The 27,760-nt window shown below is 44.9% G+C and overlaps 10 protein-coding genes across 10 annotated transcripts; 8 read left to right on the top strand and 2 right to left on the bottom strand.

The window, feature by feature from the left end:
* Positions 1-391: 391 nt before the first annotated feature.
* On the top strand, positions 392-1,429 carry EAE97_011122 (uncharacterized protein; the record flags this gene model as incomplete). Its single annotated transcript, XM_038881637.1, has 5 exons — positions 392-424; positions 484-756; positions 800-935; positions 985-1,068; positions 1,125-1,429. The coding sequence occupies 5 exons, from the start codon at positions 392-394 to the stop codon at positions 1,427-1,429; spliced, it is 831 nt and encodes a 276-aa protein (XP_038727564.1).
* A 590-nt stretch (positions 1,430-2,019) lies between these two features.
* EAE97_011123 (uncharacterized protein) lies at positions 2,020-4,325 on the top strand (the record flags this gene model as incomplete). The annotated part of the gene is made up of 3 exons (XM_038881638.1): positions 2,020-2,258; positions 2,286-3,138; positions 3,189-4,325. 3 exons carry the CDS (start codon positions 2,020-2,022, stop codon positions 4,323-4,325), a joined length of 2,229 nt encoding a protein of 742 aa, XP_038727565.1.
* A 1,168-nt stretch (positions 4,326-5,493) lies between these two features.
* EAE97_011124 (uncharacterized protein) lies at positions 5,494-7,212 on the top strand (the record flags this gene model as incomplete). Its single annotated transcript, XM_038881639.1, has 5 exons — positions 5,494-5,784; positions 5,845-5,973; positions 6,040-6,313; positions 6,363-6,593; positions 6,650-7,212. 5 exons carry the CDS (start codon positions 5,494-5,496, stop codon positions 7,210-7,212), a joined length of 1,488 nt encoding a protein of 495 aa, XP_038727566.1.
* Positions 7,213-8,333: 1,121 nt separating this feature from the next.
* EAE97_011125 (uncharacterized protein) lies at positions 8,334-12,043 on the top strand (the record flags this gene model as incomplete). The annotated part of the gene is made up of 6 exons (XM_038881640.1): positions 8,334-8,531; positions 8,665-9,957; positions 10,036-10,087; positions 10,138-11,835; positions 11,893-11,967; positions 12,018-12,043. The coding sequence occupies 6 exons, from the start codon at positions 8,334-8,336 to the stop codon at positions 12,041-12,043; spliced, it is 3,342 nt and encodes a 1,113-aa protein (XP_038727567.1).
* A 2,044-nt stretch (positions 12,044-14,087) lies between these two features.
* EAE97_011126 (uncharacterized protein) lies at positions 14,088-14,727 on the top strand (the record flags this gene model as incomplete). Its single annotated transcript, XM_038881641.1, has 2 exons — positions 14,088-14,290; positions 14,412-14,727. 2 exons carry the CDS (start codon positions 14,088-14,090, stop codon positions 14,725-14,727), a joined length of 519 nt encoding a protein of 172 aa, XP_038727568.1.
* Positions 14,728-14,987: 260 nt separating this feature from the next.
* Positions 14,988-16,210, bottom strand: EAE97_011127 (uncharacterized protein; the record flags this gene model as incomplete). The annotated part of the gene is made up of 2 exons (XM_038881642.1): positions 15,754-16,210; positions 14,988-15,683 (listed from the first exon to the last, which is right to left on the bottom strand). Exons 1-2 carry the CDS (start codon positions 15,862-15,864, stop codon positions 14,988-14,990), a joined length of 807 nt encoding a protein of 268 aa, XP_038727569.1. The 5' UTR covers positions 15,865-16,210.
* A 187-nt stretch (positions 16,211-16,397) lies between these two features.
* Positions 16,398-18,353, top strand: EAE97_011128 (uncharacterized protein). The gene is made up of 4 exons (XM_038881643.1): positions 16,398-16,629; positions 16,733-17,036; positions 17,110-17,574; positions 17,627-18,353. The coding sequence occupies exons 1-4, from the start codon at positions 16,613-16,615 to the stop codon at positions 18,263-18,265; spliced, it is 1,425 nt and encodes a 474-aa protein (XP_038727570.1). The 5' UTR covers positions 16,398-16,612; the 3' UTR covers positions 18,266-18,353.
* Positions 18,354-18,438: 85 nt separating this feature from the next.
* Positions 18,439-19,399, bottom strand: EAE97_011129 (uncharacterized protein; the record flags this gene model as incomplete). Its single annotated transcript, XM_038881644.1, has 2 exons — positions 18,439-18,876; positions 19,079-19,399. 2 exons carry the CDS (start codon positions 19,397-19,399, stop codon positions 18,439-18,441), a joined length of 759 nt encoding a protein of 252 aa, XP_038727571.1.
* A 584-nt stretch (positions 19,400-19,983) lies between these two features.
* On the top strand, positions 19,984-22,255 carry EAE97_011130 (uncharacterized protein). Its single transcript, XM_038881645.1, has 7 exons — positions 19,984-20,182; positions 20,301-20,341; positions 20,442-20,468; positions 20,540-20,615; positions 20,683-21,213; positions 21,264-21,687; positions 21,738-22,255. Exons 1-7 carry the CDS (start codon positions 20,158-20,160, stop codon positions 21,964-21,966), a joined length of 1,353 nt encoding a protein of 450 aa, XP_038727572.1. The 5' UTR covers positions 19,984-20,157; the 3' UTR covers positions 21,967-22,255.
* A 773-nt stretch (positions 22,256-23,028) lies between these two features.
* On the top strand, positions 23,029-27,512 carry EAE97_011131 (uncharacterized protein; the record flags this gene model as incomplete). Its single annotated transcript, XM_038881646.1, has 5 exons — positions 23,029-23,044; positions 23,165-23,316; positions 23,416-27,043; positions 27,224-27,387; positions 27,486-27,512. The coding sequence occupies 5 exons, from the start codon at positions 23,029-23,031 to the stop codon at positions 27,510-27,512; spliced, it is 3,987 nt and encodes a 1,328-aa protein (XP_038727573.1).
* Positions 27,513-27,760: the final 248 nt, after the last annotated feature.

The following is a 27,760-nucleotide window of genomic DNA, read 5'->3' on the forward strand; positions in this document are numbered from 1 at the left end:
TCCCCATCTTTGTGTCGAGTCCTTCTTATATTGGAAGCATAGATTACCATTTCCTTGCATCAATTGTCAAATTTAGAATGCAGGCTAGGGTCGATATCACACAAACATGATGCACACTGAAGAACGGGAAAGAAATTGCAGGATATTGTTCAATTTTGTTGAAGATTTCTTTGCAGCAGGACAAGGGAGGCAGCAGGCGGTACCTTTCTTACCCCCGTGATTGTAGGATTGAGTTAAGAAGATGAGGGAGCGCTCAGTTCCCACAAGGAAGCATATTGTCCTCCCACGTACACTGACTAAGTTCGTCGACACCTCATTTATGAAATCTGCAGTCGTACTCCTCTCTCATAATTTTGCACATACAATATATCCATAGCCGAAACCCAGAGCTATGGTTCTTGTTGTTCCACTCGAGAATTTAAATGTATAGTAGCCGCATTCCATATTGATCCTTCGAGTACGCAACACTAATCGTGTTGGCAGGCGCTGGCATGGACCCTATTCAGTATCTCGACTGTACTTACATTTGGCCGTTTCTACATTAGATGGCAAAAAGAAAAGAGTTTACATCTAGATGATGTCTTTAATGCATTGGCTCTTGGATCCTTACTTGCTTTTGCCATCACATATCAGGTTTACCTGCCTATCCAATATAACTACCAACTATATGCACTTGGTCTCGGAGGATATCTTCCTAGCGACGATCAGTTGATGTATGCACAAAACGTGGGCATCGTCAACATTGTTTTCTTTTGGGTAACCATATATCTTGTGAAAAGCATCTTTCCCAGCACTCTAGTGGGCTCTATTCTCGATATCCAATGCATTTCGAAAATGGTGGATAGCGGTCGCAATCTACACTGGAATTTCGTTTCTCGCAACCTTCTTCGTCATTTTTTGGTCATGTAAAACTCCCAGTCAACTTGAAGATCTTGGTATTATTCTCCCGTCTTGTAGTGTTGAATTCAACTAACAACCCTAAAGAAGCATGCAATACCATATCTGAGGAGCTCATCATTGGTCTCGAAACTTTGTGGTGTGTTTTCAACACAGTGGGAGATATCTTGAGTACGTTAAAAGTCCCAGCATTTTCGATCAAACCAGCTAACAAAGTCCTGCACCAGCGATGACACTACCTTTCGGCATGCTACGTGCAATGCATGCCCACATCTCGGAAACTAGGTGTGGCAGCTATCGCCGGCCTAGTGATCATCAACATACTTTTCGACGTCCTCCGAACCATCTACACCGTCGGAAGCTATACAAGCTCATTCCCCAATGCCAATGCAGTTTGGGCTCTCTGCAAACCCACCATAGCCGTAATGGTATGCGCACTGCCCCCCTATCGAACATTACTTTTTCGAAAAAAGATCGATCCTTCGACTTCATACCCGGGGATGCATGGAACGAGGAGTACTCGGAAAACTAAGTCTGGCAACTCTTCAAGACCCCATGAAATGAATGATATGAGTGCGTATAGTCTAGCTTCTACTCGATCTGTGCTGGGACACCACGCGGATGTGCATGCTGTTTGATTGAACGCCGAGATGCACGCTTGTAGAATATAATTGCTTGTACTTTTTGGAAACACGTGTTTGTGCTTTTGGCAATGGTGTCTCATGGGATTGAAACACGAAATTGTAATTTATCTGCATTCGAGAGATAGTCTATTTGAAGTCTCCGTTTCATGGATTCCAGTCATGTTTATGTATTACCCATAATATGCAGCACTCCAGATAAAATTTCTCGGTAGTTCGTGATGATCGTAGCCGAAATTACCAGCGTAAACAGAGATCAATTTCCCAAAGAATCAGATCATGTCAAGTGAACTATGTATGTTACATAGCCAATTAAATTATGGTGATAAGTTAGAAATGTAATAGTTGGTGTGTCTTATAAAAGTCCCGTATGTATTTATAGTGTACCTAGACCCTACTAGCTTCATCAAGTCCAAGTGCAACATCGATGCAGTCAATGAGTCCTGAAAGTTCGACACACACAGCAACATCGCAAAACACCATGGTGACCGTCGCAATCATTGGGGCCGGCCCAGCAGGTCTTGTTGCCGCCAAAACACTCCTCAAGTCATCTTCCCAAGATTTCATCTTCAAAGTCACAGTATTCGAGCAGGGGACCGACGTTGGGGGTCTCTGGGCTGTAGAATCAAATCCCAATAGAATCATCAATCCTGAAATGCATACCAACCTTTCTCAATTCACCGTCTGTTTTTCTGATCTTGCCTGGGATTCGGTGGAAACGTAGCCTCCAGCCACTGTATACCCTAGAGCGTGGCAAGTCCATCGATACTTGAAGGAATATGCTGCGAGATACATTCCACCTGGAACCATCGCTTTCCAAAACTACGTCAAAATGATTGAACAAATCCATACTTCTCCAGAGGTGGAGACCAAGAAATGGAAAATCACAAGCATCGCGCTCGAAAAAGGTACACCCATCGAAAAGATTGAGATATTCGACTATCTGATCATTGCATCTGGATTTTTCTCTCAAGCCAGAAAAATTCCATTTCCATGCACCAACCTGATTTCAAAACAAGAAAACCAGCCATCTACCATCCTCCACAGCTCTCAATACCGTCAAGTTTCCGATCTCTCACCTACCCATGCACAACCTTTACCAAGAAAATTTTTCGTAGTCGGGGGCTCCCATTCAGGCGCCGAAGTGGCATCTTTAATCGCCATGCACATATCCGACGCGCAGTATTCGCCTTCTGTAACTGGGACTGGGACTGGGACTAGGACTTCCGCGCCAGAAATCATACACGTGATGCCTCATCCCCTCGTTTCCATACCGTCATTCGTCCGCAGCGGAAATGACAAACTCCCTTCATTTGCGCAATTAGATTCGCGTCTGTACGATCTCTCTTCGCGACCGGATGGTCCGATTTCGTTTACTTTTGGGCTTTCGAATCCCGAGAAGAGGAAGAAATTGAGGGATACGCTTGGGATGCTTATGTCAGGGACAGTGAATGGAGAAAATGATGATGGATCGAAAAAAAGCGATGAAATTGATTTGGGAGCTCCGTATGCGGTTGTAGGTGACAAGTATGCGGAATTCATCAGGTCTGCTGCGATTAAGCAAGTATTTGGCCGGATTACTCTGCTTGAACAGCAATCGGTAAATCAACACTATTATCTTCTCGTGAAATAATATCTAATACGTAAAAGCAAAATACAAATTTGATGCTCGCAACCATCGAATCACAATCCGACCAAATCAAAATTGAAGACATCGCAGCCGTCGTATACGCGACGGGATTTTCCACCTCTCCCGCGCTGAATTTCCTCCCAGAAGAGATTAAAGAGAGTTTAGGCTACAACGCCTCTTATCCCCGTCTTCCTCTACTTTTGAGTGAAGATTGTATGAGCAGCTCTCGAGATTCTCCGAGTACTTTAGCACTGATGGGATTTTTCGACGGTTCATATTGGGGAATCTTGGAGAGTCAAGCGCGCGTGATTGCGAAGAAATGGGGGGGACAAACCGAGGGGTTTTCTTCTCCTATTCATAATCATGATGGAACAGCCGAGGACAGTTCTTCTAAACTACGCGTCTTTATGGAAGAATCAAGGAATATGATGGAGAAAGACCCATTATCCGTCCCCCAAAATTTCTTCAGCCATTACTCTGGTCTAATAGAAGAAATCTCTCGAAAACTCGGGCTTCAGAAAATAAACCTATCATGGGGCGAAAGAGAGGGAATGGTGAGTCCAGCTCGCTACATCGATTCACAGTGCGACGCACTCGAAGCCGAGAAAGCCATGCGAAAACTGCAAAAAACACTCCAAGATTCCCGGGATGGGAAGGCTATTTTCGCGAAATCGACTTTCCGTGGGCTCCAAGGGAACTGGAAGGACTTCAATGCGAAGACTGAATCTCTTGAATCATCCCCCAAGAGCTCGAGCTCGAGCTCGAGCTCATTCCATCCCCGCTTCCCAACAGATACAACTTCAGATCTCGAGTATCTCTGTATCACACAGTGCGAAGAATCACGCCCTCCCATCCCTCGAACAATCTACCGGCTCCGCGAAAGTGCAAACCAAATCGAGATATGGAGTGTAGATGCGAAAAGCGGATTAGCAGGCGATAAAATACATTATATTCTCGATTTCAACGACGGGATTGTCGAGGAACAGACAGATGGAAATCGAGTTACTATTCTAGCGACAGGGGCTCCTGATGCAGATTCGAGATATAAGATTGTATACTCATTCTGTTTTGCGGGGGTGGGGATTACAGAATTTAGGATTGAGTATTTGGATGAGGAGGATTTTAAGATTGATTCTGGGGTTCATTTTGTGCGATGAATTTTCGAAGACTTGTAATTATCTTATACACCATAGGCATCATCATCAACCTCCCACATAATCCCTGGAAATTCTCGAAAAAGGTAAAACAAAAGAATTGACAGCCACCTTCAAGCCCATTGTTCACTTCCTTAGAATAATTGCTCAAATAACTGTACTCGAATATTATTCGATCTAATTATTGATTCAAAAGCCATGAAGAAGAATAACTCATACTAATAATATTATACCTCAATACCTCAACTCCTATCCCCCCATCCAAGTTAGATATAAAAACATGATATGAAAGGTACATTAATGGTACTGAATCCAAACGATACAAAAAGAATTAGACAATCAAGAGACTCGAAAAGCTCTACAATCAACTCGAATATATCGTACAACATTCAAGAAAGCTCGAATAATAACTTTACATGAAAAGACGATCTAGTCACAACCTTTTCGAAGCGATAAAACGATATCGACTCAAAGTCCTATGATCAAACGACAAAATTCAAATATAACATGAGTTCAAAGATAAAAGTGTTTATTGAATAACGTACAACACCTAGTAGATGCCAAGTAAGAACGATTAACAACATCTCATACGAATATACCCGAGACCTTCGGTAACCCACCCGAGGAACCTTCCTTTCCCCAAAATGAAGTTATATCTTCTCTTCCACAATTCTTTTCGCCCTCGTCTTTGCCCTCTACTTGTCCCTCCAAATTTTAATTCTCGGAAAGGCCACCTCTACAAATAATGATTAGAGTCCTGTGTAAGCAATCGGAACCAATCCGCCACGGACGATACAAATTCCATCCCGCGGACCCGAACTCCCCAGCCTTCCATCCCTTGAAGCTCCGAGGCCGTAGAATCCCCGCACAAAGTGTACATGGGGACCTGCGTTATCTGGTCAATCTGCAGCGGATGCGCAAATGCTTTGTAAGAACGACCTGGGTAGGTACTTAGAAATGTACACATCCGGCTTATTGATTCATGAGTCAATATTTTCAATATTTTACTGGATTGGATATTGATTTATAATTATCCGGTGCTGTCGAAAATTTTCACATTTTTGTTTTGATTTCGTGAGCGAGTTGGTATAATTGTTGTTTGAGTTAAGTTATCATTTTCGTGTGTTTTGTTCTGTGGAATTCACGAGGAACGGCGTGGGATTTGATCAGCATGGGCTCCCCCGATTTCGCAGCAGCTTCTTCACCTCACCATTCCTCTCATGATGATGACGGGAAACCAGCATATGCTGCCCCCGTTACATATCAAAATGATGATTTTGACATCGATGAAGCGTCCAGGAAGAATTTGGAGAGGAGATTGGTGAGGAAGGTGGACTGGAGATTATGTACGATCGCTGGAATATTATGTAGTTTGAATTTGATGGATTCGGGAATCATTAGTTCGGCCAGTGTCGCAGATGATTTCTTCACTGATTTGGGTTTGGGAGTTGGGAACAGATACGTAAGTTCCTCTACTCCGTCAACTGATTTTGTTATTGCATGCTGATAGTGTATTTTGTAGTCTGTATCAATCTTAGTGTATACAGTGGCAAGTGTAACATTCCAGTTGCCAGCTACGCTGTGTGTGAGGATGTGTGGACCAAGATTCGTATTCTCGTTAATTACGATTGGGTTTGGCATTGTAACCTTGGTATGAAAGACTCTGGGTCAATTCCAGATTTGATTTGAAGAAGAGAATTCTAACGGTATGGCGTAGTGTACGGCTTTCATCAATACCTGGCAACAGATGGTAGCCCTTCGTCTACTCCTGGGAATTGCTCAATCTGCTATCTTTCCAGGATTAAGCTACCTTATTTCAACTTGGTATACCAGAAAAGAACAACAGCTTCGTTTCGCTTTTTTGCAGACGGGCGAAGTTATTGTTGTTGGTCTGGGAATTTTCCTTAACTATGGTGTGAACCATTTGAATGGTAAAGGGAGCTTGGCCGGTTGGAGGTGGATGTTTCTAGTGCAGGGTCTGCTTGCCATAGGTATGTTACCCCGATTGATGGCCCGGTCTTGAAAATTAATAGTTGATAGTTGTGGGATGCGTAACCTATTTCTGGATGGTGGATTTCCCAGAAAATGCTCATAAAAGCTTTCGTTTCTTGACAGCCGAAGAGCAAAATCTGGCACTGACGAGAATTTCGAATGATAGAGGCGACGTAAAGGCAGAGGAGTTCTCGTTAGGAAAATGTCTTGTCCAATTTCTAGATCCAAAGATTTACGGGTTTTGTGCTTTGCTTTTTTGCTTGAACTTGGTATCGACAAGTAAGTACGAACTACCAGTAACATTATTGGGACTAATATGCTAACTCCAACCAAAGGCATGTCTTACTTCTTACCCATCATTCTGAAAACTGGAATGGGATTTTCTGAGGACAGTTCCATTATGTTATCAGCACCACCATATTTCTATGCTGTGATTCCTGTCATTATCTCCTCGATAGTTGGTGATCGCTATCAGCTTCGAGGCTTGGTCATAGTTTTCAATTCCATCTGTACCATTGTGGGTTTCTGTATGTTGGGGTTCGCTAGTCAAGATACAGTTCGATATATCGGAACATATTTAGCGACAGGAGGTTATGTGTCAAACTGGGCAGCAATGAATGCCTACCAATCATCCAATATCGTCGGACAGTGGAAAAGAGCAACCTTTGCGGCTGCCGGAACTGCATGTAACGGGTTAGGAGGAATTGCTGGTGCATTCATCATCAGGTATAATGAGGCGCCTCGATATCTGACAGCAATTTGGGTCAGTATTGGCTCCCAAATTTTCATTGTTGCCATTGTTGGCATTTTTTCGATATACTTTTGGTATGCCAACGGCCGACAGAGAAAGGGGATGGTCTTACTAGAGAGGACCATGAACTTCAGGTATACTTATTAGAATCTGATAATGTAATCTTAGATAGTGCGATTGAAGACTTGAAAATCTCAACGCCTTTCGTATTTTGAAGAATCTCATAAAGTAGCCAGCTATATATTCTCTGAACATACTCGAGTACAACTTCTCAAAGAACCTCATACGACACATAGCTGTCACATTTGGCGAGTACTATTTCTCTGACCAGAATGGGCACTCATTGCAGGGAATCGTCTATTTGGACTAACTTCACCACGCCTACATCAGCTCATCTCTGTAAACAATAGTTCATCGCATGTTGTTTTCTCGAACGAACTTATGAAAGCAATACTTGTATTGACTTCAAGTTGTTAGCATGTGTGTTCAATGTGTGTTCATACGCCAGTAAAAGTTACATGATACAGTTTATGCCTGATCATCCATCGGGACAACCCAAGAATTAATGCATGAATCTTGACATGCCAATGCCTGACGTACAGTATCGTTACGTACCATGCTGACTGACGTAGCTGGTGGATGCAACTCAACCACGTCTTTTTGTCTCGATGTTTGGTGAAATGGTCAATAGAAGAGATAAGTAATAGCGTTCTTCGATATGACTGAGAGAATTTTGACTCGATGTACCCCAGTAGTAAGTAATTGGTGAATGAGATGCTGCACTCTAAAATATTCCAAGACTTGTTATGCAGAGCGAACGAACCGCTATGATTTACATTAAACAACCTTATTAGCATTAGCATCTATATGTGACCCTAGATACGGAAAATCCTTGAGACCAACTACGCAACATCACTTCCTATCAACCTACCTCACAATAACCAATCCACGTTTACACTCTTTTGTTGAAGGTGCCTAGGTATTGCTCCTAAGATCTTAGAATATTCATTTGCTTCGGTATCATTTAATCATTCGGCATACATAGACCATCAACTTCAACAGCCCAATAGCCCGATACAACTTTGCCATTTGTTCAAAGCGGCAAGCTCATCCAAATCTGGGTAAATCCGGCATCACGAACTTGGAACTACTGAATTTCCGAAATTACATGGGGCAGTCTTTCGACCACTTCGCAGGACGATAACAACTTCGAACCCGAGCAGGAGGAGTATTCCCCTCATAGCAACCTTCCAGACGAACTATACAAGATGGGTTTCCTGGGTGTTTATACCGCAGTATATGATTATATTCCGGCAGGTGAGGGAGAACTTACTATCAAGGAAGGTGATATCCTCTATGTGCTAGAGAAGAGTACAGAAGACGACTGGTGGAAAGCAAAGAAGAAGGCCTCTGCAGACGATGAGGATGAACCCGTGGGATTAATCCCAAATAACTACATCCAGGAGGTATGAATATCCAATTTAGATCCGCGATTTATGACAATGGCAATAGGGGAGTAACATACCCATTCATGTGACAATATGAACATACTTGGCTCATTGGCGATGGTGCAGCATATGTTAATTTCTATCCTTATAGGCAGTACCATCTAGCAAAGCTAGAGCTCTCTACGATTACACGAGACAGACAGACGAGGAGTTATCATTCACGGAAGATGCACAACTCGAGGTTTTCGACACATCAGATCCAGACTGGATCTTGGTAGGCTTCGAGGGAGAGTATGGCTTCGTGCCTGCAAATTATATTGAATTATCTGAGAACTTAGAAGAGTCCAAAGAAGCACCTGCTCCAAATCTTCCAAGCCGACCAAGACCACCACCAGTTGCAGTAGAAGAAGAAGCACCGCAGGCGCCCGAGTCTCCTCTACCACCTCAGTCCCCCGAATCCCCAGTAGTTGCGACCCCGGCCACTGCAATCGCAGGTATATTAAATCAGCAACAACAGAGGAAATCATCCGCTCCGGTAGCTCGAGCCCCACCAGAATTCACCCCCGAAGCCTCCGATGAAGATCCACCCACACCTACGTTACCTGCGAGGCCAGTATCACAAGTATCTGTCCCGCAGCCTAGTCGAGAGCGAGATCGAGAATCTACCCGGCATTACTCCCCAAGGCTTCCTGCGTCTCCTACTGGTGTTGCTGCATCCCCTCCTTACAATAGAGTATCTTTCGCTACAATGGGCGTAGTAGATGCCCCAGATGAGCCTAGAGCGAGTCGTGCACCAGGTGGATTTCACATGTATAACATCAGCGAGATGGTTCATGTAATGGGTAAAAAGAAGAAAATGCCCACGACTCTCGGTATCAACATCGCTACAGGTACAATTTTGATTGCTCCCGAGCAAGCCCGAGATGGACCAGAACAAACTTGGACAGCAGAGAAAATGACGCATTATTCATTGGAAGGCAAGCATGTTTTCATGGAACTAGTACGCCCTACCAAGAGTATTGATTTCCACGCCGGGGCCAAAGACACCGCGACAGAAATTGTGAGTGCATTGGGAGAACTTGCGGGCGCCGCTCGAGCAGAGGGATTAAGAGAGGTTATTGCAGCAGGATCTGGATCTGGCCAGAAGAGAGGACAGGTTCTCTACGATTTCGTCGCACAAGGAGAGGATGAAGTAGATGTGAATGTTGGGGATGAAGTCGTTATAATTGACGACATCAAGAGTGAGGAATGGTGGATGGTACGGCGGGTCAAGAATGCGAAAGAAGGAGTTGTTCCAAGTAGTTACATCGAAGTTGTTGGTACAGTGCAACCACCAAGTTCGGCTGGAATAAACGCGGGGCGATCAACCGTTGAACAAAATCGACTCGAGGAAGCGCGACTAGCAAGGGAAGCCCTGAAGACAGCGAAGAGAGATGAGGTTGAGGTAGGCCCTGGAATGCGACTACCCGAGCGGGGTAGCAGTCTTTATGCTCGTGACAATGGTAACCAATCTGGGCAACAGAAGAGACGAGATAATGGCAGAGAAAGCAGCTCTTCGAAATCTTCAAAGTCCAGTAAGTGAAGTTTCAATCCAGCGCAATGCGTTGTAGCTAACAACCCATAGAACCTGACCCTGCCAAAGTAAGAACCTGGACGGACCGCTCAAAGTCCTTTAGTGTTGAGGCACAATTTCTAGCGCTGAAAGACGGTAAGATAAACCTTCACAAAATGAACGGCGTGAAAATTGCTGTCCCAGTTGTCAAAATGTCAGTTGAAGATCTGGAATATGTTGAACGGATGACGGGTATATCCTTGGATGAAGATAAGCCGTTATCAGACATCAAAAAGCAGCAAAAGTCACGAGCAGCCGAAAGACAGCCGAGCAACGGTGCAAGTGTCGGCGCAAGCATTGAACGTCCAGAGTATGACTGGTTCCAATTCTTCCTCTCCTGCGACGTTGCTGTGGGTCTTTGTGAGAGATATGCACAGGCATTCAAGCGAGATTCTATGGATGAGAGTGTTTTGCCTGATATTGATGCCACTGTACTTCGGAACCTTGGAATTCGCGAGGGCGATATCATCAAAATAATAAGATTCATAGACAAGAAGTACATGCGAAAAGATGGGAAGCGAAACGTCAGCCTTGGTGACGATGAGGGTGAAGCTGGCCTCTTCTCTGGACCCGGTGGTACATTGAAAAACAATACTCGAAAAGCTCGTCCCGCTCCTGCTGTAACAACTAATGATGTGGTGGATGCGAACGCCTTTTCGCAGAATGGTACCGAGAAGTCATCCCCTCAAGGTGTTGCCACACCCCTTGCAACTGCTCCAACTCCAGCAGGAAAGGATGTCAAGCGAGGAGGGTTCGATGATGATGCATGGGATGTTAAGCCATCAAAACAAGAAGCCACAAGCAGTGCGCCTGTCGAGTCCACACCGGCCCCAGCTCCCGCTCCACAGCAACCAGCTATTACTGGCTCGATGCAAGAACTTTCGCTGCTGTCCACTCCTCTCGAACCCGTAAAAGCACAGCCGATTGCTCAAGCAACATCGCAACCCCAAGGCCCACCTGCCGTCACTCCTTCAATATTTGCTGGAATTGGAAATCAACAAACTGGGCTCCCTCAACAGCAGCCTGCCCCTTCTGGGCCTTTGTTCCCAGCAAACTTAGCGCGTCAACGTCCTGGACCTCCTCAAATGGGCGCAAACACGACTCTGATACCACCACTTCCTCCTTCGCGACCTTTATCGGCTCCTCAAGCTGTGACCGCTTACGCCCCACCTCCACTCCAAGCTCAAGCTACTGGGTATGGAGCTTTCCAGCCTCAAATTGCTCCTCCTGGACAAAGTCTGCATGATCTCAATCAACAACGCATGCAACAGCAGCAACAGCAAATGCAACAACAACAATTTATGCAACAGCAAACTGGCATGATGCAACAACCTACCGGATTCAATCAATTCAATCCTGGAGCACCTAACAACTTTCAGCAATTCCCCATGCAAACGGGCGCTCCTCAGCAATTCATACCAAACCAAACAGGTACACCATTTGCAAACCCTCCAGTACAGCCATTCCAACCACAACCACTTCAACCTCAAGTCACAGGCTTCCAGAGTGCATTCCCTACTGGACAACAATTCCCTCAACCTACCGGTGTAAACTCATTCTTGCCTCCTGCCATGCAACCTCAGCAAACAGGCATGATGAATGGAGCAACCGGTTTTGGTGGTCAGAATTTCCCTGCACCACCGGCTCCACCTGCGCCACAGCAACACCCATCCCCATTAATCCCTCAAGCGACTGGGCCAGCACCACCAGGTAATTTCATTCCTCTACCATACTATTATATGAACCTGCAACTAATTCAATTTCCAGTTCGTTTCGGACTTAATGGCACTAATAACATCGCGCCACAGCCCACTGGCAGACGCGCGAACCTTTCACAAGCCAGTAAGTTCATCTCTATGTCTCCATTACTTTCAAACACTAATGCAACACAGCTCCTCAAAATCCATTTGGATTTTAAGTTGGTAGTAAACAAATGTACACTTTATTCCGGCTATCATTGTTTTTCGCGTTGTAAAATAGGTGGATAGGCTTGCATAGCTGAGCATCAAGATGTTAATATCTTTTTTATTTTACTTTGAGAGAAATTCGTTTACGTGGTCACGTATCCGTGGCTATGGATATATTGGGAAGGGCGTAGAGGAGCCTATAGGAGAAAGGTTTATATCGATATTATCATATTTAATTGATCAATTTATTTGGAGGGGGATAGAGTGTGATGTGTCCTAATTTTTGTTGATGATGTTTGTTTGTGATTTAAAGTCGACACAAGGAGTGTTTTATGGGTGAGTTCGGAGCACAGTCTTTGTTTTTTACTCAATTTAGTTGCAACGGCAAAGGATGACAACATGGTTAGTAGCTCCTCAGCCGGATTCCGAGAAGTTTCTCGGGAATATTGAAACGTGCGAAACGCCAGGAAGTAAGGAGCGTTAGAGATCTACATGCGCGCACGGATGCGCTCTTATGCACGGACTGAGAGGTGGATGTGAATCAAGCTTATTTTGACGAGACTTGTGTGAGAAATGTTTGTAAATTGTAACGTGGTTGCGTTGTGTTGTGCCGTGGAGGGGCAGGTTCAAGGGATTGGGGCTTGGAGTTTAGGGTTTGAGAATGAGGTCGAGGAGGGGAAAGGGAGAGGGAAATTTCGGGAGGGATTGGTCGCGTGAGGGTTGGGACTGTGAGTTTGTGAGGCTGTGATTTTTTGAATTTGTGAGAAGAGGTTTATACTGCAGTAGCTACTAGTGTGGTCGGAGATGAGATGGGGCTTGGTTGAGGAGTGAGATGGTTGTTCTGTGAAGGTTTGTGGAAGTGTAATCGTGAGTGGAAGTCTTGTTATAAGTGAAGGTGGTGTCAAAAAGGCATGATGTATCTTCTCGGGGCCGAGAAAAATAGGGGAAAGAAGGAAAAGAGGTCAAGTATACTTAACGATCGGTCGTTACGAGAGTATTCTGATTTCATTTACATTGTTTCGAGTTTTCGTCGTTTAGTACATTCACCATCATACCATAGCCAAGCCCTAGCAGAAATCCCAAATCGCCAGTCTGGAAGATATTCTTCGCCGTGAAGTTTCAAGGCGCGAGAACCGAGATTCTTACTGGTGTGATATGATATGTTCATGCTTCTGTATGCTTGTTTATAGTTAAGCTTATTTTCTCCCTGGTTCGTTTTGTGTGACGTCTTTGGATTTATATTGCCTGGTGCTTGGCGTGTTGTGGGTTAGGGAAGTGGGTTTTGATGCTGATGATCGTGATGTTTTGGGGAGAATAAAATCCTGCGGGTAGATACGTCGATGACTGATGCGCGAGATGTTTCATGCTGGTGATTTTGTCGTTTATTCGTTGTGGTTCAGGGTACGGTTTGCGGTGAGGATTTGGGGGAGTGGGAAGTGTGGAATGAGGACCGCACAACGCGTGCGAGGCAGAATAATACTATTCGTGATGTACTAGTTTGCCTTGGTAAATCTGTACTTATTTTGCAGCAGGAAATCGGATTTCAGGTACGCACCGAACTCCAACTCCGGAAGTCGTGTGGCAGATTTTTTTAGGTGGGTTTGTGCGATTCGTTTTCGTCTGATGTTTCTTGAATGATGCTTCGAGGATGGGTTTTTGTATCTTGTGTGTACGTATGTTTATTTGCTTTCGGTACCGAGGGGGGGGGGGGGGGGTATGGGTTTTGTTGTTAAATACCTACTTGGTACCTAGGTATGCATATGTATATTATATCGTTCACTTCAAGTCTTTGTCTGTCTTTTCTTTCGTCTTTCTTTAGTTCTTGTTGACGACTATTTTGTGCTTTAATTCCTTTCCATTTTTTTATTCTCTATTTTGAATTTTGCAGTAATAATATTTACAAATTGACAGGTTCAATTTGATTTGCTTAATCTATTCAATCTCACAAATATACATACATACATACATATATACAAATAACCATATCTAATTCTTCCCCACACATTTACACATTCAAATATCTATATACATCTAATCCTTATCCCCCCCCCAAAAATGCACACCCAAACCCTCTACACCTACGCGCTGGTCGCACTCGCTAGCTCCCTTCTCGCGGCTCCTGTCGAAACATCCGCATCGGCATCCGTATCCCAAAATCTAGTTGCTCGAGAACCGTTTGTGGTTTATGGAAAATCTCTTGAGGAGGAGGAGGATGGTGGTGCTGCGTTTGGGACGGAGAGAGTGAGACGTGTGGATGGGTGGGTATTTTTTATATTTTTGTTTATCTGAATTTCTCTGTTCAGAAGCAAGGGATAAAAATAAAAAGAATAGAGGAGCATTAGGAAGAGAGAGAAAGAAAGAAAAACTAACAGAATATAGATTCGCACTCCCGGTATCGAAAATAACGGTAATTTCGAGAGGAAGTGAGGGGGCTTCGGGATCACCTCCTGGTGGTTCGTCGTCGGGAGCGAATAATGGGAATGGGAATGGGAATGGGAATGGGAATAAACCACCAGGGCCTCCTCCTTCGAATGGATCGAGTAATAACGGAGGACCACCTCCCGGGTCGCCGCCTTCGTCTAATGGGCCAGGTAACAGTGGTTCGAATGGCCCTAGCTCCGGGAGTTCCAGCGGAGGGTTGAATGGACCGTCGAATGGAGGACCAAGTGGAGGATCGGGCGGGAATCAGTATTAGGAATCAACTTGAGAGAAGGGTGAAGAACCAGAAAAATGGGGGAGAGTGAGGTTCTGTTGACTTCAAGAATGTTTCTTCAAGTTGATATATTAGGTTTAAAGCGGATGAACTTGATACGCTGAGCGTATGCACAAAAAGGGGAATCAAGCGAGGATCGAAGAGAGGGTGTTAATACTGTATATAATCTGTTGTCATGAGGATAGATGAAGAATTAGCAAACCTAGAATCAGAAACCCATTATCATTATCTCTTTCTTCCATTTAAAACAATTCACCTTCCTCTCCCATCGGCTTTCCAATCTCTACCTGTGGAGCATCATCCGCATATCTCTCATAGATAGGTAAATAGTATTCCGTCGCACTCAAAGTCATCTGAATACTCTTTCTCTCCTCGATAACCTCGACCCATTTCTCCCATCTTCCTTTTAATTCTCCTAGCTCCTCAAGATGCAGACCTCCTTTGAAGTAGTCAAAGACCCAGATACGGAGTGCCCAGGGTGCAAGAACATAGTCTACTATACATGGTTCTTTGCCTGCAAAATAAGGTCCAATGGGATGCATTTCCCGCGTAAACTCATAAAGGGAGGTAAGAAACCTATTGCGAATCGTCACAAACCTAGGATCATCCACCGAAACCGATCGATACTGAAGAAAACGATCAAAAGCTGGTACAACACGTGATGTGATATGATCGGTCCAAATCTTCAATCTGGCTCTCTCGAATGGTTCGCGAGTGAGTAATCGAGGGTAGTGAGATGGATAGGCGTCTTCGAGGAACTCGCATATGATTGTGCTTTCGTAGAGGGCTTTGCCTTCGTAGGACAGGGTGGGGATGAGACCGCGGGGATTGAGTTTGAGAAGGGATAGGGGTTTTTGGTATGGGTTTACTTCGATGTATTGGAAGGGGATGCGTTTTTCGAGGAGGAGGAGGAGCACCCGTTGAGTGAAGGGACAGAACTGGTGGGTGGAGTGAGTGAGAGCAAGATTGTGGAGATGGGAAAGGGGATGGGGATGGAAGACCGCATACCCATCCAGCATAGAGCTTCACTGGCTCTTCTTTAGAATGTTGTTTAACCATTTCGGCGGCCAAGCCAGTGGCATGTGGAAAGAGGTTCGCATCTGGATGTGAAGCAGACATGATGAAAGGGTGATTGGTTGATCAACAGAACGAACTCAAGATCACAGTAAAGGAAGAAAGAAGTATAAGCAGAGGAAGAAATTATACTGACTGACTCAATAGATTCATGACTTACATATTAAACTACCTTAGTATCTAGTAGTACAGCACTTGCCTATCTAAACTAAACAGCGGTGGGTTTCTCACCAATTTGAGTGATGAATTCACGATGATGGGAAAGTTGATTTTCCATCCAAATCGGCCACCAAAAATTCAAGCCACAAATTTTATAAATGACGAAATGCGGGGGGTTTTAATTGGTTGAGACTCTCTAAATGGTGGTAGTTTCCCTCTATCTATCTACCCAGATAGATAAAAAGGATGATATTAATTAAGAAGAAATACTCAAAATATGTATATAAATCTATATATACACCTGTATATACGATAAATCCTCGTGAGAGAGTAGTCATGTTATATAAAATCCCTACCTAACCTCCCTTGTCCAGCTGAGAAAAGAGTCAGATTCACTTGTCAATTGTGTGGCTGAATAAAACATATGAACAAATAGTGGCGGGGCTATGCGGACCACCTTTTGTCCAACAGACATACATACATACCTTACATACCTTTTTATTTCTTACAACCATTCGATTTCCACAACTTCGATTCCGATATCGATTTTGATTTTTCCATCGATTTTCACAACCCTTCATCTCTCGAGTCGCAAATCCCATCACATCACACAAATACAAACACAGTTGCGAAAATGACAGGACCTTCAACGTAACCCCTCCACTTTTCTTTCCTTTCCCTTCCCTTTACTCAACTCTCCATCTCAACCACCGCTCACACGTGAACATTACTAACCTCTTCACCACCCCCACAGACCCGGCCAAGAAGGGCCTTCCTTCGCACCTCCTCCTCTCCCATCCGGTTGGATCGCCCAATGGGACGGCAACTCCAAGAAATACTATTTCGTGCAACTCAGCACTGGGGCTTCGCAATGGGATACACCCACGCAGGCTGCACCTACGGGCCCTACTCCCCAAGCGACGCCGCAGGGAACAGAACATCCATATGGATTACCAGGAGAGAATGGAAGTCAGGGTCATGCGCAGGAGATGGGCGGTGATGGGACCAGAGGATTCGGAGGGGAGAATGCGGGCGGTGATGGGGAGAGAGGTATCGGCGTGAGTTTATCTCTTCTAAGTTCTATCTTGAGAAATTTATGGTGTATCATGCTAATGTCTTTTTCTACAATAGTCTTTCATCACAAACCAATATCTTAAGAAACAAACTGGAGGCATTCTTGGTGGAAGCAGTAGCAGTTCCGGTTCACAAGGTGGATTGGGAGGACTAGGCAGTCTCGCTGGTTCGTTCCTTGGAGGAGGATCATCTGGGTCAGGTCACAATAATAACAATTCGCATTCGTCGAGTGGAGGCGGCTCATCAGGTATCGCCGGACTCGCTAGTTCATTCCTTGGAGGAGGATCATCTGGTTCAAGTCACAATAATAATAATTCGCATTCGTCGAGTGGAGGTGGGTCATCTGGTATCGCAGGTGCTTTGATGGGCAGTCTATTGGGTGGTGGAAAGAAAACAGATAACGCCCAGAATCAGAATCAGAACCAGAATCACTCTAGTTCGCAGAGTGGTCAACATGGACAAAGTGGTGGAAGTGGATTGATGGGAAGTTTGGGAGGAATGTTTGGTCATCAGAGTCAATCTGTAAGTAAAATCATTCTGATACATTATGGTGTTGTGCTAAGTTTTGCAACAGCAGGGTGGTGGAAACTTTGGATATTCAAACAACAGCAGTGGAAGCCAAGGAGGATATTCCGGTGCTGCCCCTCCAAGTTCCTATCAACCAGGTGGTGCAAGCCAACATAGTTACAGCTCTCCAGCTCCTGCACAGCAATCTTATGGGCAAGGTGCTACACACAGTCCATCGTCACAGTCCTACTCTCAAGGACATGCACCTTCTTACTCTCAAGGATCTGCTACATCCCATCAATATGATCCACAAAATCCATCTCATGGTATGCCACCGAAACATGAATATGGCGCCCCAGGTCAACAATCACAATACGGTGGCCCTCAACATCAGTCTTCATTTGGACAAGCACCGCAATCACAACATAATCAATACCCAGGAGCTCCAGCTTATGGATCTGGTCCAAGTTCCCCAGGTGGATATGGTGCACCTCAACATCAACAGCATGGACAGCAACAACATCAATATGGTGGTCCCCCTGGTCCAGAAATGTCAGGAGGAATGTATGGTGGTGGTCCACCCCCTGTACCACACGGCAGCCATCCTCACCAGGGTCAACATCAACAACATGGCTCACAAGGTGGTTCATCTGGTGGTTACCCTCCTCCTCCTTCAGGTGGTTATCCTGGACAACCTGGATGGTAGTGCTTTTACTCGCGTTATGATATGATGAATATAGGTAGCAATCTAAAAACTTGGTGTGTTTGGGATGGTTGGGTTTCTCTTTGATAGAATGGATATGGTATCCTGTAAATGCAAACTTGCATGGCTTTCTTTGATGAAAATTAATCTTAAGAAAATGACAGCCTGCTGATTATTCATAAAACTTTCTTCTGATAATTCAAGTCTTCAGTGCCTATTTTACATATCCATGTCATGACGTATCGGGAAAGATACCAACTGCCAATAGCTAGTAAAATTATATAGGCGATTGTTGGTACTAATGATTGAGGTAGGAGATTGAATATGTAGGGATCGAGAATTATATCAATTAAAACGGGTGGAACATTTTCCATCAGAGTTTGGTTCATGGTGTAATAATCGGCTGCTGCATAAATCTGGAGGAATAAAACTGATGATGTAGCATCTTTATGCTTGTGTCTGGAATCCGGATCTTGGATTTGGGATGTGGGATCGGGAAGATCATTGAATAGAGGTTGATGGGTCTCGGAATATTGTGCAAGAGATGTGATCAATTCCGAAGTTTCGAATACTGTAGGTACATCATAAGTGTGAAGCTGAAATGAAGTTGGATCCTGGAAAGAGAGGCAAGGCAGAAATTAGCTTGATTCAGATTTATATATATGGAATATTAAATTTTGAATTTTGGATCTCGGGAGTTGTGAGGTGGAAGATGCGGCGTATCGAATGCAGAATATGAAATATGAATTGTGAATTGTGAATTGTACATGAGATGTGCAAGGTGGAAATGGAACGGGAATAGAAGTAGAATCATACCGTAGCAGCCCAACATACTCGCACTTCATATCGCTGTCTCTCTTTCAACCCGTCGAGCAGATACCAGGATGAAACACCATATTGTGCATCTGGCGTGGGAAACTCGGCGCGGATATGCGTGCGCAGAGTGTGGTGATCGGGGGTGAGAGATGGGAGGTGTAGATCAGAGAGGGTGGGGTGGGAGAGCGGGATGCTGAGGGCGGACGGGGCGAGGAAGATGGCTTTTTCGGTATTGGCTTGGACGGAGGAGAGGTGGGTTGTTAGGAGGAGGACAGTGATGAGATTGGGTAGGTTGTAGTGGAGGAGGGTGGTGGGTTGCATTTTGATGAGAGTGAGTTGGTTGGGTCGTGTGATGGATGGATGGTGCTAGTTTTGGTGTCGTTTTTAGGTTTGGAGCTGTGTTGTGTTGTTGTATTGCATTTTTGGAATTCTCGGGTTTTGTTGTATGGAGCGGTATGGTGCTGCCGTATTGTACCTTGGAATTGTGGTATAGGATTGTATTGGATCCGGCCTCGTATTGGGTATGATTTTCCGTCCTTGATGAACGCTTTGTGCTGGATTCCGTATGATGGATGCTATTCATCCCAATTATGAATTTCTATCTCCCAGCTCGTCCAGCTATTTACCAATGTTTCTTCTAGAAGTCAGTCAATCTACCTACTCCGTACCTTCCATCGTATCCCGAGGTGTTTCATATTATTCTTTTCCACTAGCTCACTTGTTTACCAATCAATTAAATCAACTAATCCCTTCTAAGCTTAATTGATCTATCAAAGTGGGTAAATTCTAGAAGCTCTGACTATAATTTCCTAATCCTTACTAGCACACAAAACGCCAACGCGGTCGCCCCTTTAGATAAAAATCCCGTTGTTTATTTTCTCTCCACTTTTTCAAGAAGCGACGACTTTAATTCCTCAACATCCTTCCCCTGGTGCTTTCCTAATTCCCCACTATCAAATCCTCCCGAAAAGTACCATATTTGAGCAACATTCTTGCAAGAGATTTCCTTGCTAAGATCATCTTCCTCTTCTAAATAATCTCAAATCTACATCTACCTCTTCACCTATTTACTATTCAAGATGCGTGAAGTTATTAGTGTCAACGGTAAGATTCTTCCGACCTGTTCATACTATACACCGCTATAACTAGGGGTTGTTTGGTATTTTGTAAACAAATACCATATTGACGGTGGGAAGTATATACTGATTTGGTTCCTTTATAGTCGGTCAAGCCGGTTGTCAAATCGCAAACTCTTGCTGGGAGGTATGTTTTCAAGTCGACAAGACATGTTATCGCACTGTTGTTGTTGCAGGATGTTGACATGGAACTCGTGTGACTGACACATGTTTTTTCTCTCTTGCAGCTCTACTGTCTCGAGCATGGTATTCAGGTAAGAATCTCCAAGTCTAACAATACTCTTCGAAATACTTTCGAACCTTCACTTACACCATCTCTCTACAGCCCGATGGATACTTGACCGAGGAACGTAAAGCCGCCGACCCCGACCAAGGCTTCAGCACCTTCTTCTCCGAAACCGGTATGCATACAGTCCAAGTACATATAATATGATGGGTCAGATTGCTGACAGGAAATTTCAAATAAAGGTCAAGGAAAATACGTCCCACGTGCGATCTACTGTGATCTCGAGCCAAATGTCATCGATGAGGTCCGTACCGGTACATACCGCAACTTGTTCCATCCGGAACAAATGATCACAGGAAAGGAGGATGCTTCAAACAACTACGCTCGTGGACATTACACTGTAGGCAAGGAGTTGATTGATCAAGTATTGGATAAGGTTCGCCGGGTTGCCGATAACTGCTCTGGTCTCCAGGGTTTCCTCGTTTTCCATTCCTTCGGTGGTGGAACTGGATCTGGTTTTGGTGCTCTTCTTATGGAGCGTTTGTCAGTCGATTACGGAAAGAAAGTAAAGTTGGAGTTCTGTGTCTACCCAGCACCACAAACCGCTACCTCCGTCGTCGAACCATACAACTCCATCTTGACCACCCACACCACTCTTGAGCACTCTGATTGTTCTTTCATGGTTGATAACGAGGCTATCTACGATATTTGCCGAAAGAACCTTGGTCTCGAGAGACCTGACTACGTCAACTTGAACCGCTTGATCGCCCAAGGTATGATGGTTTCTGAGATAGGAAATTTGCCTCGTGCTAATGTTTTATAGTTGTTTCTTCAATCACTGCCTCCCTCCGATTCGACGGTTCCCTCAATGTTGATCTTAACGAGTTCCAGACCAACTTGGTTCCATACCCACGTATCCATTTCCCTCTCGTTGCCTACTCCCCAGTCGTTTCCGCTGCCAAGGCATCCCATGAGGCCAACTCCGTTCAAGAAATCTCCATGTCTTGCTTCGAGCCAAACAACCAGATGGTCAAGTGTGACCCACGTAACGGAAAGTACATGGCTACTTGCTTGTTGTACCGTGGTGATGTTGTACCAAATGATGTTCACGCTGCTGTGGCCACTCTTAAAACTAAGCGTACCATTCAATTCGTTGATTGGTGCCCAACTGGTTTCAAGATCGGTATCTGCTTCCAGCCACCTCAAATGGTTCCTAACGGCGATTTGGCCAAGGTCAACCGTGCTGTGTAAGTTAAAGTAACCCCCTTTTAAATGATTTTGCTAATTCCTTTTACAGATGCATGCTTTCAAACACAACTGCTATCGCTGAGGCGTGGTCCGCCCTTTCCCACAAATTCGATCTCATGTACTCCAAGCGTGCTTTCGTGCATTGGTATGTCGGTGAGGGTATGGAGGAAGGTGAATTCTCTGAGGCCCGTGAGGATCTTGCCGCTTTGGAGCGTGATTATGAAGAAGTTGCGACCGATTCTCTTGAGGGTGATGAGGGTGCCGATGCTGAGTACTAAATTATTCTCTCGTTCCAAATATTTATCTCCCATGGGATCAAATATTTGCAGAGCTCTATTTCGTACTTGATATCGTAGCGTGTGATGTTCCTTGAGGCTTGTTTTGGAACAGGTTCATGTTTTCCGACAAGCCTATAAAGACACTCTTCCTTTCAACGAATTCATGAAGGAATTTCTCTTGTTTTTTAATCAGAATGCTTTTTTGTAATCCCAAATACCACAAATCCTAGTAGTCAATACAGATACCAATAAGAAAAATCTAGACAAATGTGATTTTTACTTCTAAATAGGATATTCTTTGATTTTGTGTCCATGATCAATTGTGCTGAGCAGGAGCATTAATTACCCAAGTCCCCCTCATTAATGATGCATGAAATTGTCTTGCATGTCATACATCTCATAAAGCTACTAATGTATCACAATGCACAACCATGAACGACAGCAAAGTATAAAAATGTTAGTTTAGGCAAAGCGATCCGAAATGACAGCAGAATGTGACACAGAAAAGATATATAAAAAGAATCAGAGTGGTTGAGTTTATCCAATCATTTTAAATGAAGTGAAGCAGATGATGATATGATGGAAATTGATTTGATGCCGATCCGATTTCTCCGCCTTTCGCTTCTGCTGGCTAATTTAATGGTAGGTAGTTATTTTTGGTTACTCTACTTTACTTTACTTTACTTTACTTTACCTACTAGGTATTTCAGTACATTACCGTACATGCCTTGCCTTGCGTTGCTCTAACCTTAGTACCTTAATAACCTTCGCTCTTAATAAGTACCTATCATCATAACACTACACTACTTCGTACGCATTAGATTGAACTTTGAAACAGAACGTCCAACTCCCACGTTTTTTTGATATTTACTACGTACGGAAGGAAGCTGCCTTGGTTTTTGGAATTTGAAAAAGAATTTCTCGTATTTGACTTTTCTGAGTTAGCGTCGATTCAGGTATTATTTACATGCTCCAGGAGCTTCACGATTGTCGCAAGCGGCTTCAGTGATTATTAACCACTTTCTGTTTTAACAACTGTTCTCGAATATTCAGGAGAGCAGAATGGCCGACGATCCAGGTAAGAATTTCTTTGTTTCGTGACCTTGGTGCCTGTCGCGGATACTGTTGGATGGTCATTCAACAGCTATAGCTATACGGGATCTGCGGATGGATGAATGCATGTACTAACAGCTGCCAGCGACACCAGCCTTAAACTTAAGTCCCGAGGAGAAGCGTGTCTTTGGACAATTGTTTCGACAGGCAGATACGGAAAGTATTGGGGTTGTTACAGGAGAAGTCGCAGTCAAATTCTTTGAGAAGACGAGATTGGAACCTCGAATTTTGGGAGAGGTATGTCTCATGCTATTTACTTGGCTTACTTGTTTTGCTTGGTGTAGCGCAGATGAGTTGACTACATGGGCGACTTCAAACTAACTTTCTGGTCATCAGATATGGCAGATTGCAGATAAGGAGAATCGAGGGCTTTTGACGCCGGCGGGCTTTGGTATCGTACTAAGATTGATTGGACATTATCAAGCTGGACGAGATCCCACCCCTGAATTAGCTCTACGCCCCGGACCACTACCAAAATTCGATGGAGGTTTAGGTAATATCAGCCCTACTGGTGGCTTTCAAGCTCCCCTTGGGCCTCCCCCTAGCGCCTTACAACCTCAACCCAGCGGATCTGGTCCAATTCGAGTCCCTCCTCTTCCCGCCGACAAATCATCACAATATGCACAACTTTTTGAGAAATCAGGGGCTCAAGGAGGTATTCTTCCAGGCGAACTTGCCAAACAGATATTCGAACGCGCTGGTCTACCGAATGAGATATTAGGTAGGATATGGAATTTGGCAGACACGGAACAACGAGGGGCTCTTACATCTACCGAGTTCGTGATTGCCATGCACTTGATCGCTTCGTTCAAATCTGGACAACTACGAGCTTTGCCTAATATTCTTCCTGCTGGTCTGTATGAAGCTGCTACACGAAGAGGACCTGCTAGTCGTCAATCTACTGGCAATGGAGCCATGTCAGCAATCCCAAGACAATTCAGTGGGCAGCATGGAAGAGCTAGCAGTCCCCTAAGTCGACCTGCATTCACGCCTCCAATCCCACAACCTAGCGCTGGAGATTGGGCGATTAGCCCAACAGATAAACAGAAATTCGATTCTATTTACCAAGGTCTTGACAGATCTGGTAAGGGTTTTATCACGGGAGATGAAGCTGTACCATTTTTCTCTGAATCGAAACTTCCGGAGGAGGTGTTAGCACAAATTTGGGATCTTGCCGACATAAATTCAGCTGGTTTTCTTACCATGGATGAGTTTGCCGTGGCTATGTACCTCATCCGACAGCAGCGAGGTAAAAAGGACGGCAGAGATTCGTTGCCAGCTACTTTACCCCCCAATCTTATCCCACCAAGCATGCGAAACCAAGTTAGACCGGCACCCATGACTACAGCTCCAGCTTTTGAAGCTCCTCCACCCACAATGCCCAAGTCAGCTGCCGAGGACTTGTTTGGCCTAGATGCGCTATCATCACCACCCCCTGCACCTATTCAAGCACCACAATTGACTGGAGGTTCTGCATCTTTTGGTGGGAATCGCCAATTGAACACTGATCCCTTCGGAAATGGTGTTCGACCTTTGAGCCCAAGTTCTCCGATTCAGGCATCTCCACAACATACGGGATCTGTCTTTAAACCTTTTATTCCATCTTCTTCATTCGGAAATAGCCTTACTGCGCAAGGCACTGGAGGATCTAACAACTCTCGAGGATTTTCGCAGCAACCATCAGCCAGCGAGGATCTTCTTGGAGACAATGATCCGGAAATTAGCAGCAAACTAACCAGCGAGACGGCTGAACTTGCAAACTTATCTAACCAGGTTGGAAATCTAGTGACACAAACGAAGCAAGTTCAGGATCAGAGGAACGCAACACAGCATGAATTCACTCAATCCGATTCCCAGAGACAGCAAATTGAGGCCCGTCTTGCTCAACTTAGAACAGCGTATGAGCAAGAAGTTAAAGATGTGCGAAGTTTAGAAGAGAGATTGACTGCTTCGCGCAATGAGACCAAAAAGCTTCAAACAGAAAGTGCTATGCTTGAAGCGACCTTTGTGGATCTTCAAACTCAACATGGGCAGATTGTTACAGCTCTGCAAGCTGATCAACAGGAAAACGCCAGTTTGAAAGAGCGCATGCGTGTTGTTAATGCAGAAATCGCACAGCTAAAGCCATCGCTTGAGAAGTTAAGATCCGAAGCACGTCAGCAGAAGGGTTTAGTCGCAATTAATAAGAAGCAATTGGCAACTAATGAAAGTGAACGAGACAAGCTGAAGGGTGAGGCTTCAGATTTGACTAAAAGTATTGAGGAAGACACTGCAACCCTTGCTGCAGCTGCTAGGGCTCGAAGCCAAAGCCCTGTTCAGGCTAGAGCACAGAGCCCAGTTTCGGTTGCAAGTCCAGCACCTTCTACTATGAGCGCCAACAACCCATTTTTTAAGCGCCAAGTAACTGGTGGAAGTAATAATGATATGGGCTCTCCTTTTGCTACCTCACCCGTGCAGCAGACCGACCGTTCATTCGAGAATGTATTCGGCCCAGCATTTACTTCTGGTCTTCCACATCAAGAAACAGCAGCACCCGTCACTTCCTTTAAGCAAGATCTCCCAACCCGACCACAAACAAGTGGTGGATTTGCTACTCCATCCCTTTCAGGCGAAGCACCCCCACCAATGTCTGCATCAAGACAGATAAGCTCAAGCTACTTGCCATTTCCATCCCACGATGATTCTGTAAGCTCATCGCGACAAGTTTCTGCCCCAAACAGCAGATTTGGGGATACTCCCACCGGAGTTGATAACCCTACAAACTTTCTGGGAACCACTCCGATCGGTTTCTCTTCCGCGAGCCAAGCCGAACCTGTTGTAACATCCAGGGCCATTTCTCCTGATATCGATCGTCGATCCACCGCATCTCCTGCTGTCACAGATTCCAAGGAAACAATTCCCGGAGCTTTCCCAGGCGATGATAATTCTAACATTGTTGCCACACCTACTGGCGGTACTACTTTGAGTGAGCAAGCTGCCGCTGATCCATTTGCAACTACAAAAGAACCTGTACGTTCTGGTACCGCCAAGGACGACTTCGACGCAGCCTTTGCAGGATTTGGTGGCTCTGGAAAGGCCCCAGAGCGCTCAACTACTGGAAACTCCGTGGAACCCGCTGCACCTGTAGCAGCTCAATCTGGATTTGGCCAGGAATTTCCTCCCATCTCGGAATTGGAAATTGATGACGAAAGCGATAGTGCTAGTGAGGATGGGTTTGGTGGTGGTGGTTTTGAAGATGACTTTAACCCAGCTTCTCCCGACCAAGTTAGGAAAGCCCCTGAGAGTCCTGTCCAATCACATGCTGCGGGTAGTACAACTGGAAGTGCAAAGGAATTTTTAAGTGCACCAGCTCCCGCTCCTACTGCTGGCAGTGATCCTCCAACTCCTAATGCTCAAGCTTTGCCACCTGCTTACGATAAGGCAGTTTCTTCGGCTGATCAAGCACACTCAGAAGTTCAGCAATATTCTGGACTTCTTCCATCTCGAGAAGTTCCATCTCCTGAACATTCTACGTCTTCTGCAGCGGCCGCTCCCCAGACTAGCTTTGGAGCCCCAACACAGCCAGCCCCGCCCGCCAAGGTCCCCTTCGATGATGACTTCGGTGACGACTTTGATGATCTCGAGGATGCTAAAGAAGGTGAAGCAGATGATGAATTTGCCAATGCAGCTTCATCTATCCATGAATCGAGAAATGGTTTAGATGACTTCAACCCAATGTTTGATAGTCCACCATCATCTAAACAACAAGATCATTCTAGCAATGCTTTTGGCGGTGACGGTTCTGGATTTGGAGATTTCACTGCGTCTCCAACACAACAAACTGCTGCGCCAGCTGCCGTAAACGACAATCATGATTGGGATGCAATTTTCGCTGGTCTGGATGGACCAAGTGCTGAAGGTAGTGGTTCTGGCAAGGGCAATGGTAATGGTAATGGTACGGCCTCGAAAGAGACAGAACATGCTGGTAGGTATACATCTTCCACGGATGGATTTCCTCCTCCTCCTCCTCTCTCTCCTCCTCTTCTTCCAGGACAACACCGAGCGCTTATAGCGCTCGTACGTGGTGGTGGGCGACTGCCAGAATGAAATGGAAAGACCAACTATCCCCACCCCAACTGTCCCACAGGGCTAACCTGGAACCTAGGACCAATATTAACTGGAGCAGCGGCTGAGAGACCACAAATTGGAAGAGCATTGACAGAAGGTGGTGAACATGACGATCCAATTTTGAAAAATCTTACAGGGATGGGGTATAAGCGAAATGATGCTTTGGCGGCATTGGAGAAATATGATTATAATTTGGAGAGGGTGAGTTTTTTCAGTTTTCTTCTGTCCAGGTGGTTTTGAATTCAATGGTTGCGAGGTTCTAGAACGCGCACACAAATGCTAATTATGAAATGTGTTAGGCGGCCAACTATTTGGCAGGTCAGTAGTCGATGAATGAGCCATGGGTGTGGAGTGTATGAAGGGATGGAATTTGGAAGATGGAAGATAGACGCAGTGCAGGATGGGCGGAGAAACGGGAAAAGGCCGAAGGAATTGTGCATACTTAATAATCTCCCCGTTAATATTGTATCGTTTACGTTATACTGCTTTATACTATACCTTTTTCATTTTCACGAGAGGCTGAGAGCGAATAATATTTTTGAAAAATTGAAAAAGTTTTAGTCTTTGTCACGTT

This window comes from Botrytis byssoidea (assembly GCF_014898295.1).
Source record: "Botrytis byssoidea strain MUCL 94 chromosome Unknown BBYS_033, whole genome shotgun sequence".
In the NCBI taxonomy this organism is placed as follows: Eukaryota; Fungi; Ascomycota; class Leotiomycetes; order Helotiales; family Sclerotiniaceae; genus Botrytis; species Botrytis byssoidea.